Here is a 10,570-nt window from a genome sequence, read left to right on the forward strand (position 1 = left end):
AGACGAAAAATAAGAATATTATAAATTTTTGGAAAATGGGCGTAGCCACGCCCACTTATGGTTACATGTGTATATCTCGGTAACCGCTGAACCAATTTCTTCCAAGTAAGTAAGTAATACAATGCTTAAAATATTTAAACAAAAGTTGAGGTACATACCAACGGACTTTTATTAAAATCTGTGTGCTATCCAAATTAGATTATTGTGTCCTCTTTATGCGCCTATAAGAAATATTTTCTGTTGGTTTTTTTTTTCTGTGATAAATTTTTTCGAAAACACAAAATTTCTTTTGAACGAGGTGCGTATTGCTCTCCTATCAATCAAAAAGAAGACTCTTGGATTTCTCGCTTAGCAGACATCACTTTTTAATCCTAAACGAGTAATAACGGAGTACAAAACCGACAAATCTCGCTTATTGCTCCCAAATCATGCATCAGGGAGCATTCTTTAATTGCTCGCTTAGGATATCTCTCATTACTCTCCTAAGCGAGCAATACAGGAGGACAAAACCGACAAATCTCGTTTATTGATCCCAAATCATGCCTCGGGGAGTATTATTTCGTCGCTCGCTTAGGAGATCTCCTATTTGATTCCTAAAAGAGTAATAAAGGAGTACAAAAACGACAAATCTCCCTTACTGCTCAGAAATCAGGTTAAGAGGAGTACTCTTTTATTCCTCACATAGGGAGATCTCCCTTCAGGTTCTAGTGGGTATGTACATACACGCATACATACTACATGTCATCGCTAAACTTTGCAGCAAAAGCTGAGATAATTCGCTGAATTTCCAACTAAACACTCTAAACCAAAAAAACGGTTATAAAAAAGCGCTTTCACATTGATAATTCAACATGGTAGGGATAATATTCGTCACTAGACACCAGTGTTGCCATTTGAGCCGTTTTCCGGCTAGATTTAGCCGGTTGCGATAGCAAACAGCCGGAGAAATTTCAATCTAGCCGGCAGCCGATTTGTTAGCCGTTTTGCAGAAAAAAACTAGCCGTTTTAGCCGATTTTGCTATTTGCCTTGTTTTCTTAAATTTCAAATATGTATATATGTTTCCATTTTTGACTAAGCGACCCAAAATCTGTTAGAAATGGCTACAAGCCTTATCGTGGAGAAAATTTTCATGTCAGGCAGGATTATATGAAATTGGGCCGATTTCGCTTATTTTTATTTTAAACGAAGAAGGGATTTTCTTCATAAAATGTTTGTTACAAATGTCTTAATTTTAAGTGTGAAGTTTTATTCGCAAACTTAGAAAATAACAAATTGTTTCACTGTTAAGACTCTTAAGATGCGTTTGTGTTTGGATATAGTGCCAACAAACAGAATAAATATTACATGTAGATATTGTCTTCCCAGAAAGCGCATATTCAATTCTGAATAAAATAAAAAACATAACTTCTGCCCACTCCCAAAGGTTTAAGGTAATGGAAAAATTGATATTTTCAAGCACTATGTACACATATGTATTTTTTTAAACAAACGTTTTTGCTGAGAACTTATTCAAATTCCAAAAACCGAATGCCAACTTAAATTAAAGGAACCAACACTGAAGTGAGTCAAAATGAAAATAAAAGAGCACAAATTTTTATGTAAAGCAACACTCGCTGGGAATCCTACGAGACATCTGACGGTCATATGGCCGGTCATCTAAATGGGAGATCTGCAGTCTTTTGGCATCGTATTTTACATTAGAATTGAAGGGATTTCTGAAAAATCTGACCAGTTCTTTTGTGTAACTGTGATTTTGCATCCCTTGTCAACATATGGCCTCGGTTGATGTTAACTTAAGGTCGTTGTTTTACTGCCTTAAAATTGAAGGGAAATTTTTACAGCGTGTTTTATGTGTATTGGTTTCTATTTGAGTGTATTGAGAATCGGTCAGTCTGAAAAGGCCTTGTAGGGAAGACAATAGGTTTGTTCGTCGAAAATCCAGCGAGAATTATCACTCAAAATATCAGATAGTAAATAATAATAATAAATAGTTTTTTTTCCCCGAGTACCTTTCAAATCATTTGAATTAACTAAATTAATTAAGTGAACAAGTATTAACTTCATTTTTCATTTTAAAATCGCTCCAGTTTGTAAATTTTTAAATTTAACGAAATTGTTTATTCAAATTATCGTCGACAAAAAATCCAACCATGTGCCATCTTTCCTAATTGCAAATTCTTGCTGGCAAAATTTTTTCCGGCTCGAATTTGTAACTTCTCTCCAAGAAAAAGTCTTTTTACTCGTGATTTATTTAAATAAAACATGTGAAACTTAGTTGAAACATTTTAGCCGTTTTTAGCCGGTTTTATTTGCCAATTTAGCCGGTTCATCGAAAAAGTTCTGGCAACACTGCTAGACCCGAATAAAGGCGCGAGCTCAAAAGTTGACCGCGAAAACAGGCGCATAAAAAAAACTTCAGCGAAGAAAGGCTCTTAACATAGTTGACGGCGAAGAAAGACGCGTTAAAATATTTGACGGNAGACCCGAATAAAGGCGCGAGCTCAAAAGTTGACCGCGAAAACAGGCGCATAAAAAAAACTTCAGCGAAGAAAGGCTCTTAACATAGTTGACGGCGAAGAAAGACGCGTTAAAATATTTGACGGCGAAGAAGGAGGCGTAAACTTATTTTCGCGGTCAACTATGTTTGCGGTTGTAATAGTATGTACCAAGGCGAATTTATAGATGGTGGTGTTGATGGCGAATTTAGATTTTCGCCGCGGTACTTATAAATGTCAAAATGATGTGTTTGTTGTAAACAAGGCGAATTCATTTTACAACACATCATTTTGACATAAGTACCGCGGCGAAAATCTAAATTCGCCATCAACACCACCTTGTATAAATTCGCCTTGGTAGGTACATTCCGTAGAGTTTTTGGCGAATAATGCTGAAGCGACAGTCCTTGGTGTGACTACGCGTCTTTCTTCGCCGTCAACTAGGTTACGCGTCTCTCTTCGCCGAAGTTTTTATTAAGCGCCTTTTTTCGTAAAATTTTTTTATGCGTCTTTTTTCGCCGTCGAAACACTAGCGCGCCTTTATTCGTCTCTAGTGACGATATGTACGTACCTACACACATATGTATGTATGTACGTAGGTGAGTGGTTTTTTATTATTTATCTTTTCGGTTAAGGTCCTCCATTGCCAGTCTCTCCTCCATTTCCAGCTCTCTAATTTTTAGCCTTTCATTACTCTTCATCTCCTTTTCTCTTGATTCCATTTCTTTTTCCTTCAATGCTAATTCATTTTTTTCTTTTAACTTAACTCTTCTTCTCTCAACCTAAAGTCTTGGTCAGCTTTCTGCTTCCTCACAGTTAACATGTCTGCTTGCATTTCAATTACCTATATCTGTAAGTGCAGTTCGAGAATAAATCCCTTTACAGCTTGTGGAAGCTGTGTTTTCGGTTTCAATAGTTACATTTGTTGGCGACATTGTGGTTTCTTCGAACAGGAGCTCTGTTGAATTGAAAATATCTTCACATACGGAGTCCAAACTGTCTTCAATGACAGCCGCTTCAACGAGCCTGTTGCCAAAAATGTCGTCAAGCTCGTAAAAATGTGTACTTTTTAAGTAAAATGGCTGAAATACAAACTCGTTAAATCAAAGCTGCTGGAATGGCCCATATTTCTATTTCCTACTTCGAAAAGTGTCGCCATCCATGCTGCCGGCGCCGGTTGATCCTTCCCAACCTTCGGCTTTATTGTAGCTGTCGCGCATGTTTCGTACTTTCGCTCGTGCCAGCTTCCACTCAACCTCCAATTTCATTTCCAACGAAAACCGCCTGTAGTAGTTTTGATCAGTTGGCTTCTGTAATTAATACCTTCTGTGTGATCAAAATTGCACTTATTTAATAAAAAACAAACCTCGAAATCTCCATTCGCCATCAAAAACTCAATGAGCGCCTTTTCGTCTACTATGGTCCATTTCTTGGTGGGATTGATGCGCACACGCTTCGCTTTTAGCTGAATCAAAAACATTTATTTAATCTGGGTCCATTAATATAGATAATGCATTAGATCTTACCTGAATATTTGGCAAAGGATCCGGTTTTATAAGCAGCTAGATTTGCCAGACGGTATAAGCACAAAACAAAACAGAATTTTCACGAGAAGCAAATGTAAACAAACAACAGCTGTTTGCTTACTACACCACATAAACATAGCAAGCAAGGTTGTACTGTTTTAGTACTCTTTCAGTGTGGAAGGCACCAAAAATTTTTTTAAACCATTGTAAAAGTTTAGTAAATTATGACAATATTGTAATATTGTATCGGTATGCTATACCAAATTCCACGTCTATCTAAGAATTAGTTTTAGCTACTACCACTTGTAAGCCTCCTTGGCACTCAAACATTGCATCGTAACACGAAATCCCGGCCCGAGTTGGAGAGCCCGGTCGGCATGAAGAGTGACCTCGAGACTTTTGACTGCATCTAGTTTTCTTTCCTTTTTTGCAAGACGACGAGAAAGACACGAGTGACAGTGAAGCACTTTTGGAGAATTTAAAAAAATTAAAAATAAATATACCAATTACGCATCAAAGTTGTCGAAAACCTTTTGCCTATAAGCGTCAGAAGTGGCATTAAAGCAACCCTTCTACAAAATTAAGGATGTCTTATGCATTTTCGTACATATATCCGTATGTAAATGCAATTCAATTATACACGTGCGTACAATTCGAGAAACTTCGGCAAATATATTGCTTCCAACATCGGCAATCGAAGCAACGAAGCACTTAAGCGAAACATCTCGAAATATTACCATCACCGAAATGAAAAGAAACGAAATTGAAGAGTGGCTCAATTGCAACAATACTAAATTCTACGTTGAGACAACTGCGTAAATTGGCAATAGAAAATGGTGCTACTTGTAAAATATCTTGCGACTAGGGTTCGAACGCTACTGAGTAAGTATCGATACTGAGGGTATAAAAATGAGTACTTTAATACTCGATACCTTATTTGGTGTTTTTACTCGATACTTTGCAAGGTACTCGTAGTATTGAATACTTTTTAAAACGCACACTTTTTAAATTTTTTCTTCCATTGCTTTCTTTGCTTATATGGATTACTATCATTCAATTTTGTCTATCACTTAAAATAAACTGTAATTGCGTGTATTCTGTTGCATAACATAAACCAAATAAGTGAAGGTTTAGTGGCCTTATTCATAAAAAATAAAGTAGGCTTAATAAAATGACATTTTCATAAATTTTTCAGTTTATAAACCTTTTTTATTTTTTATGAATAAGGCCATAAAACTTTACGCAAAGTTCACGAAAATGCAGATTTTTTAGAAACTTTTTGGGAATGCAGTTTTGTAACCTATTCAAATTTACGTGTAGCCTACTACCGTTGACTTTTAATTCAAACTTGCACATTATCATACTAAAATTGAATAGGCTACAAAAATGCATACTAAAACTTTACACAAATTTCTTAATAAAACTTGAAATTCGTGAAAGTATATATATATATATATATATATATGTATGTACATTTGACGTTAAAATTACTTCTAACGTGAAAGTAAGTTCTGCAATGAAATAAAAATCAAATATTTTAAATTTTTTTGTTTTAATTTCAGGAAATAACTAGATATACGATTGAAGAATAAAATAATTTTAGTATACCAAAAACGTATTTTAATGAGTCCGATACTGAGTAGTATCGATACTTTTTCCCTGATACTTTTAGAGTATCGATACCATGAGCTCGATGCCAGAATGAGTACTCAGTATCGATACCAAAGTCTGAAATTTCGAACCCTACTTGCGACAATTATGAAGAAAGTGATCATAGTGGCATTGGAGACAATATTGTCACATATTCCGAACGCACAACGGCAGACCATTAACGCAAAATGGAGGAAAAGGCAACGCCACCATCGTCGAACGAGGCTGCTCGTGCTAATCGCTTGTTATGGGTTACTCTAGTGCACCCGGTAGCATGTCAGAAATTTCACCATCTCATATTTTTCTAGAGCGTACGGCAACGCTAAAACCGCATGGAAGGTCTGCCATTTTGACGATAGCTGTGTTCCTTGCGGACAGTTGTCACTGATTGTCACTAGTTCCTGCAGGTCTGTTTGCCTACTTTGCATACTGTCATATTATTTCTTGCTTCGAAATCCAATGGTGCTTTTTACTAAGAAGCGATACTTTGTACTAAAACATTCTGGCGGCAACATTTCAATATTCTGATATAGAGCCAGTGGCATTCGGTAACTTTTTCGGCATGTACGAATAAATTGAGTTTTGCTGTACCAAAACCAAAAAAAAAACCACAGGCAATGCAGTTTTGTAACCTATTCAAATTTACGTGTAGCCTACTACCGTTGACTTTTAATTCAAACTTGCACATTATCATACTAAAATTGAATAGGCTACAAAAATGCATACTAAAACTTTACACAAATTTCTTAATAAAACTTGAAATTCGTGAAAGTATATATATATATATATATATATATGTATGTACATTTGACGTTAAAATTACTTCTAACGTGAAAGTAAGTTCTGCAATGAAATAAAAATCAAATATTTTAAATTTTTTTGTTTTAATTTCAGGAAATAACTAGATATACGATTGAAGAATAAAATAATTTTAGTATACCAAAAACGTATTTTAATGAGTCCGATACTGAGTAGTATCGATACTTTTTCCCTGATACTTTTAGAGTATCGATACCATGAGCTCGATGCCAGAATGAGTACTCAGTATCGATACCAAAGTCTGAAATTTCGAACCCTACTTGCGACAATTATGAAGAAAGTGATCATAGTGGCATTGGAGACAATATTGTCACATATTCCGAACGCACAACGGCAGACCATTAACGCAAAATGGAGGAAAAGGCAACGCCACCATCGTCGAACGAGGCTGCTCGTGCTAATCGCTTGTTATGGGTTACTCTAGTGCACCCGGTAGCATGTCAGAAATTTCACCATCTCATATTTTTCTAGAGCGTACGGCAACGCTAAAACCGCATGGAAGGTCTGCCATTTTGACGATAGCTGTGTTCCTTGCGGACAGTTGTCACTGATTGTCACTAGTTCCTGCAGGTCTGTTTGCCTACTTTGCATACTGTCATATTATTTCTTGCTTCGAAATCCAATGGTGCTTTTTACTAAGAAGCGATACTTTGTACTAAAACATTCTGGCGGCAACATTTCAATATTCTGATATAGAGCCAGTGGCATTCGGTAACTTTTTCGGCATGTACGAATAAATTGAGTTTTGCTGTACCAAAACCAAAAAAAAAACCACAGGCAATGCAGTTTTGTAACCTATTCAAATTTACGTGTAGCCTACTACCGTTGACTTTTAATTCAAACTTGCACATTATCATACTAAAATTGAATAGGCTACAAAAATGCATACTAAAACTTTACACAAATTTCTTAATAAAACTTGAAATTCGTGAAAGTATATATATATATATATATATATATGTATGTACATTTGACGTTAAAATTACTTCTAACGTGAAAGTAAGTTCTGCAATGAAATAAAAATCAAATATTTTAAATTTTTTTGTTTTAATTTCAGGAAATAACTAGATATACGATTGAAGAATAAAATAATTTTAGTATACCAAAAACGTATTTTAATGAGTCCGATACTGAGTAGTATCGATACTTTTTCCCTGATACTTTTAGAGTATCGATACCATGAGCTCGATGCCAGAATGAGTACTCAGTATCGATACCAAAGTCTGAAATTTCGAACCCTACTTGCGACAATTATGAAGAAAGTGATCATAGTGGCATTGGAGACAACATTGTCACATATTCCGAACGCACAACGGCAGACCATTAACGCAAAATGGAGGAAAAGGCAATGCCACCATCGTCGAACGAGGCTGCTCGAGCTAATCGCTTGTTATGGGTTACCCTAGTGCACCCGGTAGCATGTCAGAAATTTCACCATCTCATATTTTTCTAGAGCGTACGGCAACGCTAAAACCGCATGGAAGGTCTGCCATTTTGACGATAGCTGTGTTCCTTGCGGACAGTTGTCACTGATTGTCACTAGTTCCTGCAGGTCTGTTTGCCTACTTTGCATACTGTCATATTATTTCTTGCTTCGAAATCCAATGGTGCTTTTTACTAAGAAGCGATACTTTGTACTAAAACATTCTGGCGGCAACATTTCAATATTCTGATATAGAGCCAGTGGCATTCGGTAACTTTTTCGGCATGTACGAATAAATTGAGTTTTGCTGTACCAAAACCAAAAAAAAACCACAGGCTAAGCTCTATTTCGTGTGTTGCTGAAATTGTTAAATTTAAATCTATTTTATAATTTGCAAGTAGCGTACGTTCTTTTGTTTTATCAGATTCCATTTTGATTTTCATTCTTTATTACCGCCCACAATATTCTGCCTTATCCTGAGTTTAGCCCAAAAAAAATTTTCACCCGCCCATAGTAAATACATGGAAACCAAAAGTTGAAGAGTGAACCGGTTCGGAAAAAAATGAAACTTATCATAAGGCTGATTACACTTAGAAGCTGTCAAATTTTACCTAGCAAATGAGCTAGATAAAATTCTGACGTTTGTATTCACCATGAAACTGTCAAATATAATAACTAGCAATTTTCAAAAATTTTTTTTTTGCGGTTAAGTCCGGTAAAACTACTTGCAGAGGAGTCACGGCAACCCCAGATTTTTTTTGATATTCCTCCTTGCACTGTGGCAAATTCCATTTAGAAGAGTAACGGAACTAGTCTAAATGATGCAGTGCCCGTTATTCTTCCAAATGGAATATTCCCGCAGTGCAAGGGTATAAAAATCTGCTGGCAATTCTGCAGTCAACCATTTTGCCTTCTATCATTGGCGACTGGTGAGAAAAGTCAAATTTAATACTGATGCGATTATCCTTGAAACCTCGTGCGGATTTCCCAAATAATCCGGTTCGTATCGCTGGATTGTTAAATAAATGCTCACGATGACCAAATTGTAGTACAATTAACTTTATTGTACAACAAACAATTTACATTACTCGCTAATACAGTAAAAACACTCTACAATACTTGTTAAAGAATAACAACGCTTAACTAAACTTGCTAACACAATTAAACTTATAGCTTGCTTATTTGGAACTCACTTCTCTTCTCACTTTACTTGTAGCTTGCTGTCTCGTAACTCGTAACTAACTCAACTCCGCTGTGTCGTGGCTCTTATATACCTGCGCTCGCACTTATGGCAACTCTAGAACGTTCTGAAGTTTATCGCTCATTCTCTTTCTCCAGCTGTTCGCAGTGTTCATCCAACTTGACGTTTCTCTTTGTGGAACATTCTACGTCATTCCTCGAACATTCTGCTTATTTCTCGTAGTTCGCCTTGCGTTGCCGCAGTATTCGCGGAGGGCACTCCACCTAAGTCTGATCGTCCCGATACTCGACACACTTGCTGTTCCAAACGTTGCTAGTGTTTCATCTTGGTTCTCGGTCTACCAGCTGTCGGGATTGGATGCACTGCGTCCTTCAGCCGTTTGTCAATCCTATACGGACCATTTCAGTTACAATGTTGTTCGGAGGTGACGCCTTTCTTCGGCTGCGGCATTTGCAACAACACCAAATCGCCTTCATGTAGCTCCTATCGGCTCGATGCGTTGCTGGACATTGCTTCCAGCTTGTCTCCGGTGATGCACCATCTCACATGGTCGTGCTTCTGCCGGTCACTGGTGGTGACTAGACCATGTCTCCTCTTGTGGGCACCCTTTTTGCCAGATCTATACCGCATCCTCTGTCCATGACACCCATGCTCCTGCCTTCGTGCTGTACTGCCTTTAGCACATCTTGCTAAATCCGGTTCCTCACACTGAAACTTGCCCATTGTTTCCGCATCTCGCTCCTTCGCCGGCGTCAACCTCATTGACCGGATATGTATAACCTCATCCTTGGCTTCCGGCTTCCGTCCTTCCTACTGGCTCGTTTTAGTTTAACGACTGATTGGAGTTGGCTTCGTCTCCTTTAGCCCTGCGTTTGCGTTCTGCTGAATTGTTGAGCCCACTGGAACTTGCGCTGCAATCACGGGAGAAGTGGCCTGGCTTTCCACATTCAAAACATTTGCCAGAGCCATTCTTTTTCTCGCCCAGCAGTTGAATAATCTTCTTCAGCATTTCATTTGTCTCGTCCGGTGTTTCCACTTCCACGCGATGTGCTTTGTAGGCTGGTCTACTTAGGAGCGCCGCCGTTTCACGCGTCTGAGCATACGAGACGGTTTCAGCAAATGTTGCCTTTGGATTCGCGTACGTCTCTCGCTTGGTATACATGTCCCGCATTCCGTTGATGAACCTATGGATTTTTACCCTTTCAAGGTGCTCACCAGATGCGTCTCCAATTGCCAAATGAGCCAGCCTTTCAATCTCATAGGCGAATTCCTGTAAAGTCTCGTTCGATTTCTGGCAGCGATTCTCCAGCTCCATCTGGTAAATCTGTCTCCTGTGCTCGCTACCATAACGTCTTTCCACTGCACCCATTAACGCATCGTAACTGTTCCTTTCACAATCAGGAATAGTCTGCAAGATTTCCGCTGCAGGTCCTTTTAATGCAACGAACAATGCAG

The 10,570-nt window shown here is 37.8% G+C and overlaps 3 protein-coding genes across 11 annotated transcripts in view; 2 read left to right on the plus strand and 1 right to left on the minus strand.

Moving 5' to 3' along the window:
• LOC108356248 (uncharacterized) overlaps positions 1–4,897 on the minus strand; it is a 40,726-nt gene extending 35,829 nt beyond the window's left edge. The window contains exons 1-6 of one of the 9 annotated variants that reach the window (XR_001846590.1): positions 4,673–4,897; positions 4,323–4,488; positions 3,863–3,961; positions 3,638–3,806; positions 3,417–3,578; positions 3,060–3,346 (exon numbers count right to left, since the gene is read on the minus strand). Coding sequence is in view for 6 of the 9 variants with exons in the window: in XM_017607370.1 (XP_017462859.1) it covers positions 3,541–3,578; positions 3,638–3,806; positions 3,863–3,961; positions 4,323–4,488; positions 4,673–4,746 (546 nt within the window). In the remaining 3 variants the exon portion in view is untranslated. The other 8 variants (XR_001846595.1, XM_017607398.1, XM_017607370.1 and 5 more) reach the window with 8 other exon arrangements.
• An 871-nt stretch (positions 4,898–5,768) lies between these two features.
• Positions 5,769–6,274, plus strand: LOC108356408 (uncharacterized). Its single transcript, XM_017607522.1, has 2 exons — positions 5,769–5,923; positions 5,981–6,274. Exons 1-2 carry the CDS (start codon positions 5,781–5,783, stop codon positions 6,198–6,200), a joined length of 363 nt encoding a protein of 120 aa, XP_017463011.1. The 5' UTR covers positions 5,769–5,780; the 3' UTR covers positions 6,201–6,274.
• Positions 6,275–6,750: 476 nt separating this feature from the next.
• On the plus strand, positions 6,751–7,256 carry LOC108356418 (uncharacterized). Its single transcript, XM_017607531.1, has 2 exons — positions 6,751–6,905; positions 6,963–7,256. The coding sequence occupies exons 1-2, from the start codon at positions 6,763–6,765 to the stop codon at positions 7,180–7,182; spliced, it is 363 nt and encodes a 120-aa protein (XP_017463020.1). The 5' UTR covers positions 6,751–6,762; the 3' UTR covers positions 7,183–7,256.
• Positions 7,257–10,570: the final 3,314 nt, after the last annotated feature.

This window comes from Rhagoletis zephyria, unplaced genomic scaffold, assembly GCF_001687245.7.
Source record: "Rhagoletis zephyria isolate East Lansing unplaced genomic scaffold, Rhagoletis_zephyria_1.1 Rzeph_scaffold_00171, whole genome shotgun sequence".
In the NCBI taxonomy this organism is placed as follows: domain Eukaryota; kingdom Metazoa; phylum Arthropoda; class Insecta; order Diptera; family Tephritidae; genus Rhagoletis; species Rhagoletis zephyria.

Excerpts from the sequence above, each read along its gene's own strand:
- LOC108356408 (XM_017607522.1), top strand. The coding sequence starts at position 5,781 with ATGAAGAAAGTGATCATAGTGGCATTGGAGACAATATTGTCACATATT. Across the intron at positions 5,924-5,980 it reads GTGCTAATCGCTTGTTATGG|AGCGTACGGCAACGCTAAAA; the intron begins GTTACTCTAGTG and ends ATATTTTTCTAG.
- LOC108356418 (XM_017607531.1), top strand. The coding sequence starts at position 6,763 with ATGAAGAAAGTGATCATAGTGGCATTGGAGACAATATTGTCACATATT. Across the intron at positions 6,906-6,962 it reads GTGCTAATCGCTTGTTATGG|AGCGTACGGCAACGCTAAAA; the intron begins GTTACTCTAGTG and ends ATATTTTTCTAG.